This window comes from Poecile atricapillus, chromosome W (genome assembly GCF_030490865.1).
Source record: "Poecile atricapillus isolate bPoeAtr1 chromosome W, bPoeAtr1.hap1, whole genome shotgun sequence".
In the NCBI taxonomy this organism is placed as follows: Eukaryota; Metazoa; Chordata; class Aves; order Passeriformes; family Paridae; genus Poecile; species Poecile atricapillus.
The window spans coordinates 24,569,997-24,597,788 of NC_081288.1; the positions used below are offsets into that span (position 1 = coordinate 24,569,997).

A 27,792-nucleotide genomic window follows, 5' to 3' on the forward strand; every position below is an offset into this window, starting at 1 on the left:
ATGTAGGGACCCAGGCTTCAGTGAGTAGATCAGAGTCCACAAGCTGCCCAGGCTTCCTATGCTTCTCACACATTTTTTGGTTTTCCATTCAGAACCTAGGTATGTTACTAACTCCAAGCTTGTAAGCTACTCCAGGTGTTTAAAAGCTTTTACTGGTGATGGTGATTTCACTAGGCATTTCAGAAGTTCAGGAAGCAGTGTGCAGAGAGCAAACCACACACCTCTTCTTTAGAATAGGTACAGACATTATTACAAGTTCACTGAAAAAATTATCTCATTGTGAAACACTTAATTTACACAGTAAAATATTTTAACTGGGCCTATATTAATTTTTTTAAAGTAAATATACCAAACAGAAGCACAGGCTCTTTTGGATTGTGAATTTGATTTAGGAAAATGTGATGATTCTACAATTGTTTTTAGCCATTTTAACTTCATTACTTTCAGCTCTCTCTCCCTAATTCCTCATCTCTGAAAACTTTGACATTTAACAATTTCAAAGACAAACAGAATTATAAAATTAAAAGTAAAAAGGTTTGTACCCTTGATGTTTACATCCTGGACTTTTACCATTTCACAGAGTTATAGAGAAGGGCAGCCATACCAAAGGTTAGAATTATTATTGCGGCATAGCTCAAATAGCTTGAACACAGTTAAACTGGAAGAGAATCTTCAGCTAAAATCATATCAGTCTCCAGGTCATCAACTTTTCCTCTTTTTGTTGGTATCTACAATGCTGAGTGAACCAGGATAAATGCTGTCAGACTATGTTTTTGAAGTCAGTTGTGCATGTCACTCAATAGTCCAAGGATATCTAGATAAATTTAAAATAAAATCTCTTTCAAGTTTAGAAACAAGAATTGCAAAGCAACACAAGAGAGGTAAAACTTCAAGGGAAAGAAATAATTACTCAGCTGAACAATTCAATGGCTGTCATGTCTGAAAAATGTTTGAAAAGGGTACGGAGGGAATAAAAGAGATGTGTTGAGGATACTGGTATTGTTAGGCTAAGTGTACCTAAAACACATCCTCCCAGTAACAGGGCATCAACCTTCCCACTCAGTTGCTTTTCCTAAACCATTCCAGAGCATAATCTGTAGAACCTAAGAATGACCATACACAATGTGTGAAGTAATTATTTGAATATTCTTTTTTTAACTTGACTCCTCCTCCCTCTGGTATTATACACATTTAAATGAATATTCACAATATAAGTTTCAAAAGTACTAGAAGGCACTTCAGATGCAATTTGCTGTCTAACAAGACAGATTTTGATTTCAATTTCTTCCTGATCTGAAGAACACTCCACAAATTTTAAATACAAAAACTTCACAAAAATCAAACAGCCCAAATTAATTGTTCTGAGAATCAAAACCAGAATTTTTATTTCAATCCTTTAAAGCACCTCTTTTTCAGATATTTTTTCATCTTATGCTTATAAATTTGTTGAGCTGTTTGCCCCCAAAGCTCATTGATTAATTTCAAATGACTTTGTTAGAAGGAAAGAAGTCAGATATAATGAAGCTTCTACAATTGCCAGGAACTCAGAGAGAGAGAGAGAAGAGAGAGAGAGATATGAGAGATGCCAAACATTCTACCATTGAGAAATACACTGCAGCAGGAGCTCAGGATTTATTTAGATACCAAGAGATCCATATGGGAGCTAGATTATATAAATTGTAGGAAAAGCAACTTCAACATCAATCAGCTGCATGACATCAATCACAGCAAGTCAGGCTACATTAGTTCTAGCACACAAAGGAGTTCTGGTGTACTTAAAACTGCACATTTTGTTTCAGAAAGCTTAGTGCTGCTTCTTGGGGTTTATTTTTTCTGTTTATTTTTAACCAGATATTTAATCGCAGAATGACTAGGTTGGAAGAGACCTTCAAGATCATAGAGTCCTACCCATGCCCTAACACCACAACTAGACCATGGCACCAAGTGCCACATCCAGGGTTTTTTTTAGGACATCCAGAGATGGTGACTCCACCTCCTCCCTTGGCAGATTATTCCAGCACTTTATCACTCTTCCCAGAAAAAAACTTTTTCCTGATATCCAACCATATTTCCCCTGATGTAGTTTGAGACTGTGTCCTCTCAATCTGTCAGTTGCTGCCTGGGGAAAGAGACCAACCCCTGCCTGACTACACCCACCTTTCAGGGAGCTGCAGAGTGATAAGGAGTTGTAGAGAGTGATAAGGTCACATTGCTTTCTGTTTTTTTATACCAAAAAACACGTTTTGACTATGAAGTTAGTATGTACCTATCTTTGAAAGAGAGGAGGAACAACCAGGAAATAACAGTCCTACTCTTGAGGCTTCCACACAGCCCTAACAGAGCTTGGGCATCCAGATGGCCCTTCTTCTTGGGATAAATTTGCTCACTTCTGTGTAATGCAACTTTTATTCTTCTCAAGTTTGTTCAAAGAAGGAGGAAGACAAAGATGAAACAAAACCTTTGAGAAATCCCACCAATTCTATTAATTTAGCTGCTGTTACAAAGAAGCTGGCCCCTCACTCCTGTCAAAGAATTCCTTTTCATTCTCATCTTTATGCTTCTGCCAGAAATGACAAATTAAGAGCTGTCTAGAAAAAGTAAGCCAAGAGAAAACTGATGTTTAGAAGCAAAGAAACATTCCATTCAATCATGAGATTGTACAGAGAAGAAAAGCTAAGCCTTCGGTTTACTTCGCTTTTCTGAAAGCACGTACTTAAAAACACATGCATCAAAAGAAAACACACGCTCTCTGTACTGGAATTCCAAAAAGTTATGTGGACTTGCTTTCCTTTGGCACAGCTCACTGACAAAAGAAGTGGCCATTACAAGATTTGTGGCTTCTCTTGAGATGACAGGGTATTGGTTTAAGGATGTGAAGTCCTGGCAAGCTAAAGAAAAAACAGCACTGACTTCAACTTCAAAGGGGCTGAGCGGGAGTGGATATTACCAGCTAAGGATAAAATTGTATTGCCAAACTCTTAAGTTTAATTGCAAAAGTGGTTGAGATGAAAAAAAATAAAAAATCAAAAATCCACATTCCTCAATAACTCCACCATTTGACCTCCAAAAGCTTCTCATGACCATGGTGTATTTTGGCTGACATTTGGCTGACATACAATGGCATAAGGCCCTTCTTCTTTTGGTACAGAAACTACTTCAAATTTCCTGTCACTGCTCACTAGAAGACTATTTATAAAATGGAGAGTAAAACTCTTTCAATATTCACTTATTAATTTTATTTTCTCAGACGATGGACATATATGGCTTCTCAAGTCTGTAAAACAAAATAAACGGTGGGTCACTGAATTCTAAGTTAAAGATAATGAGCAGAGAATGAGACTCAGCTTTCACAGCGTGTACCTTCTGGTCTTTTATCAGCATTCTGCATCACCAAATCACCAGGGTTTCATAGAAGGACAAGTTTTCCAGGAGCAACAGAACTTCCCATAAGCCTGAGATTTTTGCTATCATAACTAATGTTACTCTCGTGGATCCCTAAACATATTTAAGAAGGTACAGCGATTGCAGTAGAAATAGAGGTGCTTAAGTGGCAATTCTCTATCACCTGAAAGAAATGTAACAAGAGAGGAGTAGGCCAGCATCACTTACTCCAGAATGGAAATGAAGGGGCGGCTTTCTCGCTAAGGACAGCCAATATTCACAAAACACACCTCCCATCAACTGTTCAGGCACTCATCACAGTAGCACCCTTATATGCAGAGGCATCCTTTCAGGACTTCTTTTCTCAGAACTTTATTAAAAAGACAGGATCAATGAAAAGGTGGAAGCTTCTATTTTAAATGGACACTAGGTTAAGTTTTCTTGTTTAATCCTGCTGAGACACATACCAGATAAAATTCAGACCAACTGAAGGAAATGTAATAAAAAAAACAATTCTATGCTTTGTGTCTTTTTGATTACATTGTCTGTGAGGGAATTATTTTCTGATGTTTGTTATTCAGTTGCAAGTGTCTGATAGACATTTTAGTAATTAATTATTTGTTTGCCTCTTTCTATGAGCAACTTAATGCAAGCATTAAAAGTTCAGGCAGTTTTCATCATGCCCATAGATCATGTGATAAACTTTTGGCACTTAACTGAAAAAAGCTGAACCCCCAGAATCAGTTTTTTTGATTCAAGTATTCACAAATATGATTTCAAAATCCATTTCCCATGAATATTAAAACTGGATATTCATTGTTCCCATAGACAGTCTTCTCAATTAACATATTCACTAGAATATTTATGGAAACATACACAAAAAGAGTGTGAACAGCATCAAAGTGAATCCATTTAAATACTAAGATGAATATTTGCAGCCTTCCCTCAATTTATTTTACTGTATTTTATGAGGTGTTTGCCCAATTCGGGCTTCAATCATGTCTTTACAGATGACTTTGACTGAAATGAATTGTCAGGGAATGATAGTTGCCCAACACTGGAGTGAAAAGAGGACAATCAAGGAAAGCAAGTGTCAGGAAAGAAGGCAGACTCTGTTTTTTAAAATGCTACCCGAGCAGTTAAAAGAAACCAAAGTCAACTGCTCTCTCACAGACTCCCAACAGGATCACACATAACTTTTCAATTTTTCATCTTAAGGTTACATTACTGGCTCTCTCTTTCCTGGGAAATACATTCTACACAGGAGCTCTACACACACACTTTCAGGCTTTCAGCCTCAAGTGGATCCACCACATAGGGACTGGAAACTCAAGTGTATTTTCACCCTGTCAAAACAGAGGTGACTGCAAATCTGCTGAGGTCCCACAGCCACAGAGCATTTTTTTTTTTTTTTAAATCAGTAATCTAGAAAACACGGTCAAATTACGGTTCCAAATCTCCATTTTACATTACCTTCATGGTAAGGGGGATAGAAAACTGCAGCATATAGCTTGGAAAATTAAGCTATTTATGGAGCTACCACTAGTTAGTGAAACTGCTATTTTCTTTCTAATTAAAATTCATCATGTATTATTTGATTATTTCCTCTTCCCTGTTTTAAATGCACTCCACCTTTCCTACTCTATTATTTTGAATATAATCTAAGAATGTTGGAACAATTAGCTTTTTCATTCAAAGTAACAGATAACTGAAATTATGCTGTCCTTGCACTATTAAAAACAGTAACCAGGTACATTCTAAGGCCATACAATATTCAATACTATCTTTAATATTCTGCTTCATAACCTTAATAGAGATTTATACATGATTAATGAAGCTTTTAGTAGCTACTGCTGTCACAGCTTGGGTAACAACACCTCCAATGAATATTCTAAGGGAAGGGTCTCACTGGAAGTGCCTGAGTGACAACTACGAAGTAGCAGGCTGCCATGTACCTTCTGACAAGAGAACAAAATCCAAAATAAAACAAAATTCTGTCTTAAGGAACTTGGAACTATTTAAAAAGCAGGATATGGGAACAGACTGCAGTAAGGCATATTTTGTAATACAGATTCACTAACAAAGCTTTTAAAGGGTTTCTAATGTAACCTCACTCCCTTGCTAGGGCAAATGAATAACAAGTTCTTAGATATAAACACATGGATGAGTCATGTAATTCCTAATTGCATCAAGAATACATAGATGTCATACCAGAGATTTGAGTCTAGAGCCCTGAAACATACCAACAAACAAGAGCAGAAGAACTAAAAAATCTCCACAAAATTTTTTGCTACAACAACTCAGCTAGGTCAACCTTTTTCCTTAGTAAATAAAAGACCACGGTGATTTTACAACTACATGTAGGTGTTTTGAAACAAAAACTTTCCCAGGCTTGGCAGGGCAACTGGATTCACCAAAGGTAAATCATGCTTGACCAGCCTGATTGCTTTCTGGGATGAAATGACTATGAACACATGACCAGTTGATGCAATCTCCTTTGAATTTAAGCACAGTATCCCCACACCCAAGCTGGGATTTCACCATGTATATGGGTGCACTACTTGATGTGTGAAAAACTATACAGAATACTCATTCATGGTGTATCTGGAAGTCCATGTATTCTCTGTCCTTGGAGGTTTTCAAGATGCTGTTGAATAAAGGTCTAAAAAAATCTTGCCTGATTCCAAAACCCACACTGATTTTGAGTAGGAGTTTAATGCGAAAACTCCTGAGGTCCCATCCACACTGAATAATTAAATGAGTCTATGAAGATACCAGGTATTAATGATATCTTGAATTTGGCAGAGAAAAGTCTAACAAGAACCATTTACTCAAATCTAAAACCAGATGTACTGAAAGGACAATTTCTAGCCCTGTGATTAACAAAAGAAACAAATGCCAGGAGGCAGAGAGGACTCTACATTCCTGATGGTTTCAAATCAAGGCACAATGCTGTTGTGAGGCAATTTGTACCAAATCAGAGAATCACAGAATGATACTATTGTTTATGATGGAAAAGGCCTTTAAGATCATTGAGTCCATCCATTAGCCCAGCACTACCATGTCCACCACTAAACCATGTCCCTGTGTGCCACACCTACGCATCTTTGAAACATCTCCAGGGATGCTCACCCCACCAGTTTCCTGGGCAGCCTGTTGCAACGTTTGTCAACCCTTTCCATGATGAAATTTTTCCCAATATCCAATCTAAACCTCCTGTGGTGCAACTTCAGGCTGTTTCTGCTGGTTCTATTGTTTGTTAATTGGGAGAAGAAAGCCACCCTCACCTCACTACAACCTCCACAGAGAGCTCAAACCTGAATAAATTGTGGGAACCACTGTGGAGAAAAAAAACAAGTCATCATGTAGAATAACAAAACAACACTAACTTTTTGTCCATAATAGGTACAAGTTAAGGAAAATGCTAGCTATTTTTGGGTTAAATAAATATCTAGCTGACCTTAGTTTTTAATCAAAAAAGATTAAATAATCCCTATCCAAAATTAAGAAAAAAGAAAACTGATACAGAAAAATAACCAGAAGAGTTATTAACTATAATTTCCAGTCCTTTTCAGTGCAAGGCTTTGCAATAGGTAATGGGCTTTGTTCCCTGGTTTGCATTTAAGATTAATTCACAGTGAGAGCTTTAAGTCACTTCAAATACCCCGTAGCAGCAAATTTCAAGATTTGTATTGAGTTCTCTGTAAAAACAAAGGATTCTACCCACAGAGGAATTTAAAACACCACAGCATTATCAATTGTGGACACAATTAAAATAGTCATTACGACAAAGCAGCATAATATTCTTCTAAAAGAAAAAAGGTGAGGCCTGCATTTGCTCAGCTTTCAAAAATCAAACAAAATTAGTACTGTTCTGCCTGCCAGATCATTATTTTTAAGTATGCAGGTAGCACTCCTTGTATTTCCAATTTAACATGAATCCCACAAGTGTTTCATTCTAGAATGAGCTCATGGAGACTACACATTAAGGTAGAATTTTAAGTATTCAAATAAATTTGCATAAACAAATATTTGTACATGGCATATAACTAATTCAGAATTGTACGCAACACACACTGAAAATCCTACATATTCTTACTTGCAATTTAACATGGAAAGCCCCTTTTGTTTCCAAACACAGCACAGATTTTTCAGCCAAGGATACACGAAAGAAGCTTGACATTTTAAACAATGCCTTTTTAAAATTATGAAACTGTAAACTAGTGACTGAACAGTTCTTACAAGGTTGGAACACCTTTCCTCATGCTAAGGCAACTACAAAGGTTGAATGACTTTTTTTTTATTCTTGCCAAAATAATGTACTTATAGCCCAACACAGAATGTTTCAACTCCACAATGAACAAAACAAACAAAAAAGCTAGAAAGTAGCAAAAAGCAGGAAAGCCAGAATCTTTGAACCTCACCTAACTGAAGTATAACTGCTGAATGTCTGTAAGGCCAGAAAAAAACTTCATCAGACAGGCAATTTAAAAGACAAAGTAGTGATTATTTCAAGTTTGTTCTAAAAAGTGCTCATTACATAGCTGCAAGTCAATGTACCTATAAACTGGAGGATTTCCACCTAAAAAAAGAAGGGGACAGAAAGATATTCCAACTAAAACAATCCACTGACAGTCAGGTGGATGTGGATCAAACTACTTTTATGTAAACAAACCTTATATAGATATTAATTGATTTTCTGTGTTCAGCAAATCTGAAACAAGACATATCTTAGAGGGCATAGGATAGACCAACTTTTAAAAATTAGAAAATACAGAAAAAAAATTAGCAAACTGGGCAGGGGGGGAAGTTGTTGTGCTTTTTCAAAGTTTAAAGGTGAGTGGAAAACCAAGTTAATTGTGGCCAGCAATTAACTCGGCATCCTCAGTTGTGAGAACACTGTAAGGAAGCTGCTTTGTTGAAATCTGCACCTTGGGAACTATTTCATATGCAAGCCCAAAGAGATTTATTTAAATAAAATGAATGATGACTGAACTATCTTTGTTTGCCCAGGTACAAATCACTCAACACCCCGCCCCCCCCACCAGCCATTATTCCTCTCCTACCTTCAAAACTCCCAGGAAACAGATAAATCCACGTAATGGCTGGGACAAAAAGGATGGTCAGAGAGGCAGCCAGGAATTTCCGTCGCCCTCTGCAGATTCCCAGCATTCTCTCAGGAGTGCAGAATCCCAACTCAATGCTGTTCCTATGTCGGAAGCAAATAGTCCACAGCCTCCCACATATTACTCCCTGAAAAGGAAAGGAAAAAATATTTCAATAGCTTATTTCTCTACAAAACGTTATAGACTATGCCAGTGTTCCTAAAGAATTAAGAGAACAGAGCTAAAAAAAGGGCTACTGCAATTGCAAGGTGGTACCCATTTCAAAATTACCCACAACTGCTTAATAATAAAACAAGGTTTAGAAGTCAAATTAAGACAGTAAAGCACATCGTATCACTAAAAACACGCTAAGCTCCATCTTACCGAGAGATGTCAGCTTTATTTGCAGTTTTGTCCTCATTTTACTCTACAGGAACTCTGAGATCTTTGATGCCCATGTTTGCTGGGGTCCCATGGCAGCTAAGAGAAAGCCACCCACCTTCCTTCCCCTGCTCCCAAGAGCAGAAGTCACACCACTGAATCAGTAATCTGTCTGCAGTTGGTCATGAACTCAAGAGAGTGAACCAAAAAAAAGGAAAGTTGAGGTTTGGGGTAGAGGGATGTTTCTGAAATTACCCACTTTGCACATCAAAAAGCAGTGCTGATGAACTGCTGTGTAAAAGGGGAGAAGAGAAAGTGCAAAATGGTAAAGGAAATATCCTTATTCACACAGGGCATAGCAGGAGCTTTAGATTGTCTGCCGTGAGAAAAATAGATTCTGCTGAATACCACAGTTATTATTAGGAAAAAAATAATTCTGATCTTAATTTGAAATAATTGTTCTGCAATTCAGAGGGGCCAAGAAAAAAAATTACGATGATTTTTATTCACAGGAAAATTAATGTTCTCACACCAGGGCAGGCATGCAGAGCATAAAAATAATGTCTCATACTGATACCAGGTTTTTTTGAAAGGGAAGTAAAAACTAGTAGTAGACAAGTTGGAAAAGGAAAGAGATGCATTAAGTCCATGCAAATCTATTTCAGATTCTGTGCGAAAGGGCTTTAGTTTTTCAGTTCTAATGGTAGAAGTGGTCTACAAGAATGATAGGGAAAGAAACAGACTCTGGTAGTACAAGATGTTTAATAACAGAGCCCTTTGACTTATGCTTAAACTAGCACTAGAGCTGATACAAGCAATGAAAGCACTTCCACAGTGACATGTTAACGATGGCTGCTGTGTGTCTTGAGAGTGTCTTAACTCTGCAACTCCATATATATTGCAGTAAAAATCAATTCTGAAATTAAATTACAGCAAAAATGAGAATGTAGACAAGAGAAATAGGTTCAGACAAAAGTCTCTGGTGCTGGAGATACCTGGCTGCAGTAATCAGGCAAACTTACAGCTGTTCCTTGAACATCCAATAGAGCCCACTTTACTGCACTACAGTTTAAGAGCCATGATAGTACTCTGACCTTGGAACTGATAAAATGGACTATAATTTGTCCAGAGACAGCACAAAAAGCATTCCATTGTGTCAGCTTTTCAAGGCAATGAATGCCTCACCACAGAGATTTTGCACAAAATATGTGGGCAGACTTAATATTACAACTGGGGTATTAGAGTCACTGTGTTAGAGACACGCATTTGGTAGATAAATTGTGGAGAACTCTTATCTTTATTCACTGTACTTGGATAATGATTACATTTCATTTCTTTTCCTTATAGCACACAGCTTGTACAACTTCTCTGAAGAGAGTGCTTTACATGCCTACTTGAAAAACACTGATAATTTCACAGGCTTCTGTGTTTATAAGCATGTTTATTATAAAATGCAAAGAATCACTTATTTTAAGTAAGAATTCTTTTTTTTCCCTTAAATGTACTGGCATGCACCACTGATATCAGTCTGTGCATAGAAAAAATAAACCTCAGAAAATATAAACTCCCAAGCAGAGTCATTGGCAAATAGCCACATGTTGCACTAAAACATCCACTGGCTGAATAATGCTCCTATCAATGACACCTGTAAAAATTACAGCTAACAAAGTAAGAGTCAACACCACATTTCTGAAATCACACTGTTACAAGTATGCTGATGCAAGTTTCCAGCGCAATGACATACAGACTGAAGCCTAGAGTTATAGTGTTGTTAGTGGATTAATTCATCCTGGGGTGGCATATTTAAGAAATAATTTAATTTTCCCTATATATTCTTTTAAATATCCATGCAGGTTAAGTTTCTGAACAGGTTGACATGGAGCTTTTGTGCCCTATGAATTTAAAGTACTCTAACAAATCAAAAAGGTATAACGCATAACACTGAACTCCCAGTTCAGCTGCAAAGGAAACACAGGAATGTGGCAAATTCAGTTTTCTACAAATTGTCATCATTCAGACAAAACAGCCAAATCATTTTGCACATTCAGTGTATCCTTTATCTAACTAGAAAAACATTTGGGAAAATCCTGAACAGACAAGTCAGCTTGTGATGGATCACCCCAGGAAATGTTAAGATACTTCTTTTAACAGTGCTTTAAAGGAGCCATAAACTACTTAAAATCATGCTTCTACTATATTCCCAGCTCCCTTAAGTTGTGAATAGCTTCCCTTGGGTCTTAAATATTCATTTTTAGTGTATAAAATCACAGCACTTGCTGAGCACTTTTATCCAAAGTAGATGATGCACCATGTGCAACCCTTACACAAACAATTACATCAAGCCTCCATAATGAAGATCCTTGGCTTACACGAAGAGCTTTGGACTCCATCATGTATTCACTATTGGCTTTACTCAGAAACAATGATACCTAATATAACACTGTCAAATAAAAATAGTAAGAAGACATTGCAGCTCTTTTGACTTGGTTTTCCTTTCAACAGGTGCCAGATTGACATCCACCATGGAAGGAACGGGATTGACAACACTGGCTAGACTAAGGACTGAGAACAAAACACAGCTGCACGTTTATGAGCCTGAAAATGCCTTTCAGAATTCTTCTACAGTCTCCACTGCTCTTCATGTCACAATCCTACCGAATCAAACTGTCACCTGCCTAAAAGCTCTTAGGAAGCAGTTTCATGGTATAAGCTGAAACTGAAGCTACTTCAGATGTGACATTGCTAGGCACATTCATTTATTCAGTAAAATGGTTCGCTTCATTTACACAAAACCATGCAGTGCTCCTCCTGAGAGTTTTCAGTCTCAACAGCTTTAGTTAGCTGTGTTAACTTAACACCTGTACTCAGAAATACACAACATGAAATATATTGGAAACAAAACAAAGGATGAAGGAATAACTGGCCAATTTAACCACAGCATCCAGGTGTGATACCCCGATCAAAAAATAGCCAGTGGTTGCTCCTTACCTGTTGTCCAATGTTAGTATTTTCAGGTCTAACTGAGCCACAACAAGCATCTGCAACTTCATCGATCTTTATTGGGTTTATCTCAAAGCAAGGGAAACCAAAATTAGACGCAGAGAGAGAGTTTGCAGTTTCAAACATGGTCTCAGCTTTACCCCTCCAGACACAATCAGGTTTTATGCCTGTGCCACAGATACAGAAAAGTGCATGCATTGCAGGATACTCTTCTCTTCTACCTTGCTCTTCAATTGTGCTCCAAGAGCCTGATATAACTGTATTTTAGAAATTGGATTCAGTAAGTAATACCCACAAAAGCTACTTGCACGTACATCACATGTCATATGTCCTGCTCTCAGCGTGTCAGGTGCCCTACACTTCCAGGACACACCAGTTCAGGATTTATAAAACCTGCTGCACAGAAACAGCTGCACAGACTGTGCTGCAACCTCGGGCCAGCTCACTGCTCCCCGACTGCTGCTAACAAGTGCTCCAAAAGGCTGCCAGCTTGGATAATGCCAGTGCATGGGGGCACAGTGGGAATTAAAATGATTTGGGGTTCCTATTACAAAGACTTACTCATGCCTTACTCCTGACCTTCTCACCTGACCACAACGACCCCTCTTACCTTCAAGTATAGTCAAACACTTCCATTAACCACACTAACTTAACAGAGCAGTTTCTTTGTTTCAAATCGTGGATTATCTCCTCAGCTAAGCATAAAGCAGCTCTCAACCAGTATGAGTAGCACATGTATTTAAGTATGTAACACAACACTAATCACATTGGTATTCAGTTTCTATATATTTTATTTTTTTTAATTACGGCATGAGAACTCGACTATGTCAGACATTCAGCAGGAGTTCAGTGAAACAATGGAAGTAATTATGAAAACAAAAATCAAACACAATTAACTAGATTTAACTTCTCTACTATAAAAAGCTTTTCTAACTGCTTCAAACATTTCCTTGCATTTGTTACAGTTAATCTTTTTCCCAGTAATCTTCCATTTGTTTTCAGAGCCACTGGAAATAAATATATATAGTTAAAGCTGTTTATACAGCAATCCTGTGCCTTGGCTTTGTTGTGTTTTTAAATTAATGTTATCTAATTCTTTCTGCTCTTGCAGTCTCTCTGCTCTCTTTCTTCACACTTGCAGTCACAGAGTCAATGAACAATTTCTACTGTAAAGCTTTTCCCTTGGCTCTGTATCAATGCAGCATTCATCCCTTACAGGAGATTTTTCAGATTTTTGCTACACTCAAAATATAAATAATGTAAAAAAAACCCAGTATCATATGCAGTATTTTTCTGGGTTTTTTAAAATGTTGATAATGAAGGTTTATAACGGGTTTACTCCCTGACAGTCAGATTTTATCTTGCAGCTCTGCAGTGTTCCCATTATGGGAGCTGGTTGTCATATGACATTGTAATATTAAAGAAAAGTTTGGTACCATAAAGGCAGGGCATAAAGTAAACCCAAGATTAGGAAACACAATAGGAAAGAATTAAATTGTAATTCAACATCTCTCTAGTAATTTTCACTGTTTAAACTCCGACAGCAACTAAATACAACACAGCCACTCTCTCCCCCCACATCCTTTCCAGTGGGATGGGAGGAGAATCAGAAAAGGGGAAAATTCATGGGTTGAGACAAGAACAGCTGAGGAATTCAAATGAGGCAAAATATTATTATTATCATCACCATTATTATTACAACAGCAACTGTAAATGCAATAAAAAGGAGACAGAGGGAGGAATAAAACCCAAGAAAAAGCAAGTGATGCACAGTACAGCTGCTCACTACCTGCTGACCAATGCCCAGCCTGTTCCCAAGCAGCACTCAGCCCCTTCCAGATAACTCTCCCAGTTTCCATACCGGGCATATTGTCATATAGTATGGAATATCTCTGACCTTTGGGTCAACTGTCCTGGCCATGCTCCATCCTGATTTCTTGTGAAGCTCCTCACTGCCAGAGCATGGGAAACTGAAAAATCCTTTTATTTGAATAAGTATGACTTAGCAACAACCAAAATATCAGTGTTACCAACATTATTTTCATGCTAAATCCAAAACACATCACTTTTTCATCTACTGAGAAAAAAATAAACTCTATTCCAGTTAAAACCAGAATAGTTGCTATATTCCACTTCTCAAATTTTTAGAACAGAAACAACATTTTGAAAGAAAATGCCATCTCTTCTTCCATCAACCTCCTCTTCTTCCATCCAGAAGAGCTTACTACAGAAACAACTCTAAGGCTCCTTTTGTTCCCACACTCTGAATTTCCTCAAAAATCAGACTTCTTAACCCCATAGTATCATGACTTTAAATAAGTATTAGGAATATACTCAAACTCAGCATCCACCTCACAAGTTCTGTGCAGCCACTTTAAAGATTACAGCAGTTTCCAAATGCTACCAAATGTACTCTTTCTCAACCAGTTACATGGAAGCAGTCCTATCCATAAGAGAGAAAATAGCCACTAAGTTGACAGCACAAATGAGTTCTGCCTTGGAACTGTGCTAACTGCTCCAAGGGCACACAGGATTGACATCTTTTCTATCTTCACTCGGTACCAGCTGTGGCTTAGGGAAAATTCTATTAGTGCCCTGTTAAGCAAAGATTTCTAGAAGGTTCCAGCAGTCAGCAACATCACCACAGGAATGGAATCTTTCCTGACATTAGTCACAGACAGAGAGAAGGAAATAAATAACATGCTTTCACGTTTTCCCTTTTTCATTTCCTTATACTCCTTTATGTATGTACATATATACGTACACTTCTAATGGTATTCTTTTTTCCCTTCACGCCTACACTTTCATTCAAAAGAATGAAATCCTGAAACTTAAGACAATCTAAGATCAACAGGAAAAGATTTTTTTCCTAAGCCTCACCAAAATGTCACTGTTAACATGAGGGAAAAAAAAATACAGTTGAGAAAAGTGAGAAGGAACAAAATACAAGCATGACAGAAAGATCAATCTTGCCTGTAACATTTCATTTGCAACCAAAGAATTATACTTACTTTCAAACTACTGACCTGTTTTCTCAAGGAGTTCTCCAAACCCCATCTCTACTCTCTCAGCTGTATGGGCATGCAGCATCAATATTTCCTGACTCCCCAGCTTATCTAAGAGCTCAACACGATTAAAAGAAAATGAAACAGAGCCTGGCTTGGTTTGTGTATGGCAGAATTCTACCACAATCCTCTGTACACATACTAAGAATACCTTAGAATTTGAGATCCCAATTCCACAGAATCATCAACATACTGGAGACCATGACCAGCCATCAGTACCACATACATCCTATGTGATACAGGATCTTTCAACAGAAAAGCAGCTCTCCTTCAGAATCACAGTCTACAGTTAGGTCACAGCATTATTACATATATGAATTTCAGACTTATAAAAAGGACAAACCTCCACACCTTTCCTAATCCAAGCATCTCCACCCTAGAGAAGCTACAGAGGCAATCAAAAAAAAAAAAAAAAAGGTAACATGCTATCTGTTCTAACCTCAAAGAAAACATCTGTTTGTTGGTGCATCACTGCTCTCCCCACCCCTACCCCACAGTATCATCCTGCTTCATGACCAGAGACAAGCCAAGGGTTTGTCCATTCACCTTGTGCACATACAGCCACATAGAAAAGAAAATGTTCTTTAAAAAAGTAATAAGGCACTATGTGCATCATACATAAACCTTCTCCAGGATTTTTATGCTAATACTTTGCTTCTCAGCTGAAGTTCTTGAATGCTTGTTCAAAAGCAGTGTTTACCTTCATTAGAATCCACTACATATAAAGCTGCTCTAACAAGGAAATTAATTAAAGATTTATTAGAAAGTTTTACTCAGGAGAGAACAATTATTTCTTGAAATGTTCCTCCCTGACAAAAAAAACAAAAAAAATCCATCTTTCTATGAAGTAAAGTCCTACTATAAATTTTTTTTAAAAGCACCACCTAAAAAAAACCCCTTACTTTTATTTTACTGCATAGATCTCAAACTACAAATCAGCTTTACATGGGAATTTATAACATGCTTACATATTTATAGGATGTTTACAGCAGCTACTTACTTGCCAGATGGAAATAAAAGCTGGCATCATACTTATAAATTGATCTTTATTAAATATTTGTATTAAATTAGGCAAATTAAAACTTTTACACAATAAAAGAAGGGAGGAAAATGGGCCCAGGTGGCTCTCTCCTCAATTCTGACAGTAAGAAGGAAGGAGCTGAGGAGTGTATATATCCTCTGGTTAAAATTCAGTTGCACAGCTGGTATTGAGTGACAGGAGACACCTGGCTGCAGCAATCAGGTAATGGATGGATACAGGAGTTTTAGAAAGGATTGGCCAAGAAGACCAGAAGGAGGAATTACTCTGTATGTGAGAACTGAAACACATGAAGCTCTCCTTAGGATCATCCCCCTCTACTGAGCAGCGGTGAGAATCACTGCAATGCTGTGTCCAGGTCTGCACTCCCCAGTGACACAGCCAGAGAGGCTGCAGAGCCTCCATCCTTGGAGACATGCAAAACCCAACTGGCCTCCAGCAACCTCCTCTAGCTGACCTTGCTTTGAGCAAGGTGTGTTGAACTAGGCAATCTCCAGAGGTCCTATCCAAATGCAACTCTATGATCCCTGATGCCACGATTTTGTACCCAGTTGTAAAACAGTGGCCATTTAATGTAAATCCTCAAAATTCCAACTAACTTACTCTGCTATGCATGAATGAACACGCACATAAATAATTATATTGAAACACACAGAGAATCTCAGATTAAACTTTTAGCTAGTATAAATCAATACAGTTTCAGTAAGAGCAATTCAACTAGCATCAATTCACAAAAACTATGGACTAAGTCTCTCAAACTTGATGAAAAGCTGCATTTTTTAAATAAGCACCAAAGTCCTCATCTCATTACCACTGTCTAAATATTTCTAGTTACAAATATTTTTATCAGATTTATATAAAAATAAAACAAATGTTGAAATGAAAATTCCAAGAACTGATGGTAATTTCCTATTTGAATAATCAGCAAATAGGAAATGAAGTGTAGTATATTCAAATATGTGACCATAATCACAAGCAGAAAACAAATATTTTGCTACAATCACAGTGCTGCTTTACCAAGCACACTATACATTCCCAATAGCTCTTTGATGCTACTATAGAACATCAAATAGCACCAAGAATTGTGAGCAACTGTTGTTTTGTAAGTTTCCTGCTGAAATCCCTGTGTTTCAAGGTCCAATATTTACTTCTTAAATATGATACCATCCAAGTGGGCCATAAGGACTATCTATTTCTGCAGGCTTTCTGAAGGCTGAGTGGGTTCTCTACAAATTGATAGGAAAGGTGCTCACACCCCACACTCCATTTTATCTGACAGAGAAGCAAAGCTCTTGCAGAGTAATTTGGTGCCAGACACTTTTTTATGTAGGAAAGGCAGCTGTGAATTTAGGTTATTTCATGCAGGACACATTCCTGAACACTGGAACAGTGGAAGAGGGCTTTATAAACTGGAATTCATAAACACAGGTTTCTCATGGCTTCTTACTTAGTTATACACATTAATGTGGGTATTAGACAATACCACACAAGTTTTAATTACGAAAGGACTATGAAAGGTATTATCAAAGCTAAACAAAGCTGCAGAAACCTGCTTCAGGAGGAGATGCAGGCAAAAACACTTTCTAAAGAATCCAAATGTTCCATGTGTGGAGTTAGCATTTCAATAGAATCATAGAAAAAATTAGGCTGGAAGGGACCCCTAGAGGTCATCTAGTCGAATTCTCTGTACAAAGCAGGTTGAATAATGCTCTCTTCAAACCAACCTATCATTTGGAGAGCTCTTTACTCTTAATTTAAAAACTACTGTCTGAGGGAGGGTGGTTTGCCTGGAGAAAATGGCCACTGGGCTCTGTGAATTTCCTGAAATTGCAATGATTTTCACTAAACATTTCATTATATCTCTGCATGAAAACTTCACTGTAATTTCTACTGATCTCATTATCATCACTATTGTTTTCGGAAGTTCTTGTAATTCTGCAATTAGATGAAGGTAAAGAAATAATAAATATAAAATATTTAGAAAGTATTTTATAAAGAAACTTAATACACTGAAAAGAATTACCTTATTCAAATGCACATAATTAACAATTCCACTTTGATTATAATTCATAATTTTCAGGGCAAAGGGGAGGTTGCCAGACCTTTTCTAACAAAAGGAAAAGAGGATAATGATGGTGTTGAGGATCATGAAAGGATGTAGAAGAACATACAGGCATGACCATATAAAACAAAAGCATGCTTTGCACTGCCTGGCAGAGACGAGGGGAGAGAAAGAGGATGAATTCCTCTTATTCTCTCTCCTAACTGCCTCTATATTTTAGTATCTTTTAAGACAATTGGACTCTTTCTGTGTCTGGCAATAGTTAATAAGAGCAGAAGTCAGGCTACCCTCTAAGGATTTCAAGAGTGAGTCTCATCAGAGCAGGACAAAGACCAGGTAAGAGTCTCAGAGAAGCATTTAGGTGAAAGAGATCCTTCTCTCAAGTCTGAGATTGTTGTCAACTGGATCGAAGTATTCCACCCAAGTGAAACAATGGAGCAGAAATGACTGAAAGTTTTATTATGAATATTCACACCTGCAAAGGAAATTCTGAAAGACTCTCCACATTTCCATACTGAAGTTTGATTCCTGAGACATTCTGCATATTAGATCTTTATAGTTTAAAACCAAGAAATTCTTAAATATGTCTTAATACAACAAACTTAAAACCACGCATATGTAAATATAACTTCAACTGATACCAAAGCCAAAACAATACATTTGAAATACATTTTTTAAAAAGTTAGTCAAAGCAATGGAGCTGCAGTTAAAAAAATCCCATGTGTACCATTATTTTAATAACTTTACTCCCCTGATTGTTCCAGATCTGTGATTTGCTAAGGTTCTCCATGTATCTCTTAGCTCCTGGGCTTTCAGGGTGAGACAGGTCAGTTCTTCTGTCACAAAAGCAGGGGAATTTTTGAACAAGATTTAGCACAGGGGCTATTCCCTACAGGCAGCATGGGTAAGATTGCTCCCTGTGCACTGGAACACTCCCTCAGCAGGTTTGCTGCCTTCAGGCATTGCCATTATGCAATGCCTCAAGAAATACAACATATATCCCTCTGCATCTTGCTACCATTTGGGTGAACTGTGGCAGTTTTTGTGAATCCTACAAAGAAAGAAAAACAGCAGTCTCTTGGGATCCAAGCAGAGGATGTTACGCAACACAGATGCAGCCAGTCTGTTCCACAGGGACCGAGCCCTTCCCACCTCTTGGCCTGCAGATCAGGACATCCTCTGGAGGCAATGCCTTTTGCAGTGTAACACTCATGGTTACAATGTTGGGTTTGTTACCTACAGATGGTCTACTCTATTCTTGTACCGTGAGCATTATCTTTCATCATAACCCTACAGGACACAGGGACACAGTATTTTGAATCTAAGGGCCATGTAAACAGCAGATAAAATGCTCATAAACTAAACAATTCAGTTATTACTGTCCAGAGACTGGGATCATGCTAATGACCATAAGGCCAATGCTTCACTAACAAGATGAGCCACACCTCAATCTGTATTGCAACAGAGAGCAATAACCACTATGGATCACTGCACTTTAAGCAGAGGAGCTTTTTCACTTGCTCATGGGAACCTGTCAGTGAGACAGCATGAAAATATAATAGTTGGGAAAACAATTCTAGCACACTTCTAAAAATAAAACTTTTTGGAACTTTTTTTTCTGTTGCTAGGAGATGCCAAAAATATAAGACATAACAATGCAGTTATTTGAAAGGCAAAAAAAGTAGTCCAGAGTTTTATTATTATTATTAGCTAATGTGATTCAGACAGACAGGTTGATTTTGACAACAAATTACATAATATTGTTTTTCCAAAATTCACCCACAGCTATGAGGACACAGTTTGGTAGGACACGTTTTGTTTATTGCCAAGCTTATATCAACTATTTTTTCAATTGATGAAAAAAGATTTTTTAAAACAGACTGAAAAGGGCTTGGATGTCTTTAGTTTTTTTGGCTGCTGTGGATGAGACCTATGGATATATAAAATGCATGCAATGATTATATACTATTGCAGAGCTGAAAGAGAAGGTAAATCCTTTATTTCTAATGTAACAATAAAACCCCACTGAGAATATTTGAAAATTTAGAGAATATGCACAAATCAAATGGCCCAAATTTTTATAAGATGTCATCATTTGCAGAACACAGTACTAATGTTAACTTTGGGGTACTTTAATAGAAACAGATACTTAATAGAGAACTAGAATATTTTTTTCACCACTAATTCCTGGGAAAATATGTGCTCCATATATTTATTCTACAGACAACTTAGAATTTGGTCTTAGAAGTCCTGATGTTAAGCTTCCAACTTTTTCTCCTTATTTGTTACAAGAGATTTGAAATTGTATGACCTGTTTTGTTTGCCTTGTTTTATGAAAATGTCAAAGTATACCTTGTAGTGACTACATTTTTTATACCTTTCTACTAAGAGACACCTAAAATGTATTCAGTTACTAGAGGTGCTGTGGTACATAAAGTGAAACCAGCTCAAATCCATGTTTTGAGTGTGTTAAGAATGACAAGGCTGGAAATTTCAAGAGTAAGGCTGTCGAAATATCTCTTCTATAAAATGCTAAAAATGTCATGTACAGTCTTCAGACATTTACAGGCATTTAGACATAATTTTGTAGCTACAGGGTAAATTATGTTCTGAGTGGTTGATTCTTGGCCACAACTTTTTCAATTATTTATCTAAAAAACAACAACAACGAGAAAAAAAGCCAACAAACCTGTAAAAGCAGATAAAAAAAAAAGCGAAAAGGTTTGTGCCAGTAATATGCATTACCTCCAAAATGCATACCCCACTGGCTTTGTATTTCAATGGCATCAAGTAAAATCATCTACATTTGATTCAATTTCCCTAAAAGGGAATATTCTTTTGAAAGAAAAAAAACATTTATTCCTGAAAGGTTTCAACATGATTAAATGCTAATATGAATGCTAATTGTTTGTATTTTGTAAACTTTACATACTCTCTTATGGAATAATGTTTCATATTTGAGAATTTGTGAGATACATTAGTTTCTAGCTCACATACAGCAGCTGGAAGAACACAGACTTTGACAGATTAAAGAAACCAATTAATATTTATCGATATGGCTGACCTTAAAATTACGTCATCTCTCAAGCCAAAGACATTTACAAACTGATTTTGAAATAGAGAGACAGTGAAATATACTGAAAGCAACAATGAGCACCATTTAAAGTAAGAAAGTGAAGCTGTAGATAATTGGATAGCAGGCTTAAAGACTACTAAAAAGCACAGTAGAGTGAAAAATATGCTAAAGAAAATGGTGTTCCTGTAAAATGTCCTTTAAACTAAGGTAATATGTCTTTTTTCTGCCTAAGTGGCCATTTCAACAACATGCATTAGCAGCCTGACAACCTTGGGTGTCTCAGAACTGAAGAGAGTTCCCACCAGCAGAGGAGGGGGAAGAAGGGACTCCTCTTCTAATTTTCTTCAACACCTTCAGATCAGAAAGCTTTGAAAGCTTGTATCTCAAATTATAGTTGCAACTATAAAAACCTGAACTTCTTTTTTAGTAAGTGTGAATGCTGAAGTTTTATTAGAACTTCAAGAACTGAACTTGAAAAAAAATGGTACCTCATGGCTTCTAAGAAAATCATAGGGGTTGGTACTACTGTTGGAGGCCTTACTGGAAATGCACAGTGGAGGCATTAATGGAAATTATCACAATTCAGGCTCATATAATGCAGCTTTTGGAATTTTTGAGTCTGATTCAGGCAGAATATGTCTGCTGTATTTCACTGACTTCCAAATACACATACTGTGATGACAAAATGTTAATAAACTCTCATTAATAAACAGACGCCTGGAGCAGTTTGTAACCAACCAAAGGTAGAGGTCCTGGAGCATTTTAACTTCTGAGAAGACCTTACCCATTATACACATACAGATAAGAACTCATGTTAAGACCTTTACAGATGAATATTATAAACCAGTTTTATGAAGTTAAGCAAAATGGTAAAGGTTGACTAACATCTTCTTAATGGCTAAAAACACTTTGGAAGAAGCAATATTGAACGTGCAATACAACAAGGTATTTTTTTGTCATCTTCAAAGCTATATTCCATGATATGATCAAACACTGTACATGTCATTCTTCTAATACTTAAAGTGATGCTAGCAAATAATTACATGAAAGAGTTCAGGGGGAAAACTATCTTTTGAGCAGAAATGAACGCAGGGGTTTATCAGCTGAAAAGCTGTGAAACACTACAACAGTTCCTTGGGAGAGTATTTTACCACTTTTTATACTAAAATATTTTAGCAGTATAAACAGAATTGTTTTAGCTATTCTCATCCCTCCTTCAAATGTCTCAAATTTTTTAACATTTCCAACATTCCTGTAACATATCCTGATATAAAGGTACCCAGATCTTTAAATTAAATGTTATAATATTTAAATATCTTTGGGCTTCCTTGGGTCTTTAAGGTAAAAACTTTAGGACTTTAAGGAAAGTTTGCTACCCAGCAAGTCAATGGTAAAGTTAAGAAAAACAACCAAAGAGCCCAACTGCAGTGAAAATCTCATCTAAGTAATACCTCAATCCTCATTAATATTTTACCACAGTAGCTCAATAATATTGTCTAAGTGCCACTAACAAAGATTAATGAATCAGATATACACATTTTGTGTATTTTTTTAGTTTGTTTTTTTTTTTTTCTTATAACACGCTGGATTTTCTGTTTAGGTTTTATTGCCATCTGTGAGGTTGAGATCTTGGATAAGAACATCTAAAATTGTTTTGCTACGTAATATAAATGACTTGGAGGTATAAAAATTCTTAAGTTTACTGGGAACAAAGTTCAATCAGCATGCTAATAGCAGTAATATTATCAATTGAAACCCTACAGCAACCATGACATATGTGTCATAAATTCAATCTCTATTCATTTTAGTGAATCAATGTGGAAAAACTCAGGGAAGCAGGCAGTTTCAGCTACAACTGAGAACAAATTCAATAAGTGAGTTTACATCAGCATTTTAATTCAGAGAAGGAACACCTTCATTCCTTTTGATACAATCTCCCCAAGCATTCCGTCTTATTCTAGACTGAGCTGCACGACTAGGAGGCTGCGAGGGGACAAACTGGATACCCTTAGGATGAAACAAAACCAGAAGATATATTCAGAGGGTATGCTAAAGGATGCTCAGCTGCTGGGACAAGACTGCAGCTAGACTACTGTAAAAACCTTGAATGAATGCAGCCTGTGTATCTGGTCCTCTGCAGTGACTATTTTACTCTACACATCTACTCCTGCTGGGCCTCAGTAATTGTTAACATGGACAAAGCTGTACCACATCAAGCTGCAGAAAACGCTGAAGCCACACAAAGTATGAAGTAAAGTGAAAAAGAACAGTTTCATATAGCTGTATTAATGAGGAAAAAGTCACAGGCTGCGGAGCTGTCAGAAAAATCAACAGCTGTGATCAAATGCAAGTTTTTTCTTCATCTAAAAATTAGGCTATAAAAGAATTCCCTTTTTTTATCATCCTAGTCATAACCTGTCTTGTGCTGAAGCAGAACAACTGAGCTAATTAGGTACTTGATAAAGGTAGCTTATTTGGGGCATTTTTCCTGCGTTTGCATTTACAGCAGGCAAAGGAAGCAAATTACTTATTTGGCATCAACACTTTTCCCCTTCAAATCTCCAATTCTAGAGCAGTTAATTCCTCAAAGGTAGCAACGACCCAGCTGCATTCAAACTTCCAGTACTTCAGAGAAACTTTTTAACCGAGACACACAGAAATTACTCAGGCTGCTGCTGTAAGTAACCGAGCTCGGGCTAGGAGGGCGACATACGGAAATGGCACAGGCTGGAGCTGCCACCCTGAAGGTTTTTGGGCTGTAAGGGAGCTGGGGGTGGCAGAAGAGGCCTCGGCAGGCGGGTGAGCAGCAGGGCTGGGAGAGCAGCAGGTGGCGCGGCTCAGGCTCAGCCACGGCCCCGCCACGCACAGCTGCCACAGGAACAGCTGGAAAAGGCAACGCAAGAATACGCGCAGGAGCCAGGCAGTGGGGGAAAAAAAATCTCCCACTGAATGCCAGGAGAGAGTGGCTGGCTTAGCCACGTAGTGCAAATAACAGTAATGCTGTGCAAACAAAAGCTTAGTTACAGTCAAAATGGCACATTTTTTACATTTTTCCTCTTCCCAGTGCAGAAACTCCTTCTTGTGCGACTACGCCTATGGACCTTAGCATAGGAGGATCATCTCTAATAAGTGGTGTGCAAACAGAGCAAGTTCTTGTCCCCTGCAGTCCTTTGGTCAAAAAGTATCCAGAAAGAAAATACTCTGTCCTTCCATAGTACAGGATAACAAGGCAGACTGATGTGCCTCATCTATAATCAGACTAAGCCTGAAACATGACGTTAACAATGGATTCCGAAGACCAAGTTTGCCAGTGCAATTGCAAACTATTCCTCTTTAAAAGCATTATTTGTCACAGAACCCTACATGCCATTATCAGATGCTCCTTCCCAGTTCACCACCTGCAAGAACCCACCAGCTCAGGCTCCCTCACTCATCAACAAATTCTTTAGCAACACACGACACACAGTCTAAAACTCACCATTAAGAAGACACCTTAAGTCTCCTTTGGGACTTTTTGCATCTTATTTTTTAAAGAGATGATTATTTGGGGATAATTTTTTAGGAAGGTCTCAGTGTCACACTTAAAAAGTCACTAGTTTTTTCCCCTCTTAAACATTTTAAAACATAGGGAGGTCTAGGGTTTTTTTCAGAAATCTATTTTACAGTCCTATAACTTGGCATGTACCCAGTATTTAATGCTGAAGTACAGTTCTGGGAAATAAACAAAGCATCATTTCCAAAAGAAATGGCATTTTTTCACAGCAGCATGTATTGAGGAATAAATTCCATTTTTAACAAACTGGTCAGAATCCATCTCACACAGGAAACTCCAACACAATCCTTAAAAAAGAAAAGAAAAAAAAGGCAGAAAACACTTGCAAAACAGCTCTGTGTGACGCTACACAAAAAGCAAGGAAAGTGTGTTCTTCCTGTGCTGGGGGACAGACAGGGCTCAAGGCCACCAGAGTGACACTGCCTAGCCTAGGGATCATGAAGGTCTGACCTCCTCCTCTCCATCCCCACTCAGTGTTACCTAAAAACTCAATGCAGACCTAGATTTTGCCTGCCTACTTCTATCCTTTCCACTGACAATGCACATTCTCACAGTATTTAAAAACTGATAATGCAATAATCATCTTGTTCTTTCATGCCAAGCTTACGTGGGTTGTTTTAATTTAGCACTGGCCACCTTGTGCATATGAGCAGAAACACAAGCAGGTGTCTCATGTTTATGTGCATGAAGAATTTAGAGAACTAACCCCAAAAAAATTTGGTTTACATTTCTGCTTTACAGACATGGAAGTGGATGCTCCTTTTTACAAGTTATGGGGCTGATTTTCACAATCTAGGCTTTAGGAAAACACACACAAAAATTTTCTTCTTTAGTTAACAGTATGATGGTTTTACAGCACAGCACCAGAGCTGTGACATGGGACTGTGGTCACAGAGGGGGAAAAGCAGTCTCATAGGGGAGCCATGTGCAATAATAAACACTTGAGCTAACATCACTTTTCCTGAGACAGTATTTGACTTTGCTCTGCAGAAAAAGGGAGGTTACAGCCTGAATAGGTGTTTTGCAAATAAAATGCTAGAAAAAGCTTAGCACCACCTTTCAATACCCAAACAGGATGATGACAAAAGCAAAAAAAGACACTAACGAAGCTGACAGGAGTGACCTTACAAGCTGCTGCAAAGTAAAAAAAATAATAATTCTGTAATGCCCACACATGGTCAACAATCTTTGCTTCCCTTGATACCTGGCAACTGCAAATCAGAGACGCCTCCTTCCACACACGCTTAGTTCATACTTTTCCAACACTCACACTTAAGTCTGACACTACAATTATTAGTTTAGACCTCCACAATTCTCACATTTAGACAGCATGAAAATATTATCTGAACCTACGGGAGCATCATTATCCTCCACATTCTTCACAGATGGGAAGCAGTGGCTGAGAGATACCCTACTGCTTTTTAGGAAGACAGCAGAAAAATCAAAATGCAAAATAAAGAAAAAAAAAGATGGAAGCCTAGACTCAAATCATGAAAGACAGACTATTAGTTATTTATTGAAGACAATCTTCTCATTATCCTTTAACAAATCCATAAAAGACAACACCTTAAAAAAGGCCTGTTAACTTTTTTGCCATGCTTTAGCTTTGCAGAAACAGACAGCAACAATCATAGTTTAGGGAAAAAATGAACTATTTTGACAAACACTTTCTTTGGGCATCTAGATGCCAATACTGTAGGAAGTCCACAATTAGATATTTATTTTTAAAAATATGCTTTGCCATTGTGGGATGGCTACCTTTTAATAAATCCACTTTTTAAAAGACTGGACAAGACACGACTGCACAGAACACTGGATAATCACATCTAGGTTCCGTTTTCCACAAAAGGTTGGACCAAATGACCTTTTAAGCCCTTTCTAACCTGGGCTCTTCTCTGATTTTATGAAAAAAAAAAAGCTAATTTTGTACTGAAGGTCACAAATTCTAGATTTAGAGACTTTCACAGAAGTTATATGCACTCAAAACAAGGTCTTACAATGTCTCAAATTCAGAAGTAAAATTAATACAGATAGAATTAGTAACTAGCTTCAAATATGTAGGTTTTAAGAAGTTATGACCTACATTATAATGCAAAAATAGGCCCCAGAAGGGAAAGGTCGAGTCACCCCTTCCCTCAGTAGAAAGAAGACAGGGCTTGTAGAAGCATTAAAAATATCTTTTACCATTTTATTTTAATTTTAGTGGGTTTTTTTCACATCACTTTGAATCATCTTCATATAATTTGGCAAATACCAAGATTTTGGAAAGGAAATGAAAGACCTTTTTCTCTCTCTGAGTTCAAATAAAATCAAGGTTGTTTCATCACTCACTAGCTGTGATCTTAGCCCTGGAAAACCAAGAGCTAATCATAATATACAAGAGTCTGTAAATAGGAAAAATACATAATCTGCTATCACTCACATATATTAGCAAGAAACAAAAATCTTCTATAAAAGATTAGCTGTTATTGCAGAATAGGTATTCTGACTCACGTTTCTAGCACTGATAATGCCTCTTTGGAAAATAAATAAACGTCCTCCAAACTCTTCATAAAAGTAATTTCTCCCATATAATGCATTATCTCTTCTGGTCATTATGTGTATAACATATGCACATTCTTGCTCTCTTTCAGATCATTTATTTACAATTTAAACTAATGAAGTCAGTATCTTCCATCTTTTTCTTAGTCCAGGATGCTTTCATAAGGAGTATAAAATTCTCATTTTTCAGGCAAAGATTTCAATTAATAAAGGACCAGAAAAAGCTCAGAAAGCCAATCGTACCCTGGGCAGGGTGAGGGAAGCACCCAGCACAGGAAAGACATTGAGCTGGAGTGAGTCCATCCATGAAGATGATTACAGGGATGGAACACCTCTTCTACACAGAAAGGCTGAGACAGTTGGGGTTGTTCAGCCTGGAGAAGGCCCCTGGGTGACCTAATTGCAGCCTTTTGATACCTGAAGGGAGCCTACAATAAAGATGGAGAGGGATCTTTTAAAAGGACATGTAGTGACAGGATAAGGGGGAATGGCTTCAAACTGAGATCAGATTTAGATGAAATATTAGGAAGGGATTCTTTACTGTGAGGGTGCTGAGGCACTGGACCAGGCTGCCAAGAGAAGTTCTGGG

The 27,792-nt window shown here is 37.5% G+C and overlaps 1 protein-coding gene across 2 annotated transcripts in view; it reads right to left on the bottom strand.

The window, feature by feature from the left end:
* The window catches only part of LOC131591946 (xylosyl- and glucuronyltransferase LARGE1), a 270,653-nt gene that overhangs the window by 180,996 nt on the left and 61,865 nt on the right, over positions 1-27,792 (bottom strand). For both annotated transcript variants that reach the window (XM_058863082.1, XM_058863081.1), the window contains one exon: positions 8,448-8,634. In XM_058863082.1, coding sequence (XP_058719065.1) covers positions 8,448-8,553 — 106 coding nt within the window. In that variant the 5' untranslated portion in view covers positions 8,554-8,634. The remainder of the gene's footprint in view (positions 1-8,447; positions 8,635-27,792) is intronic.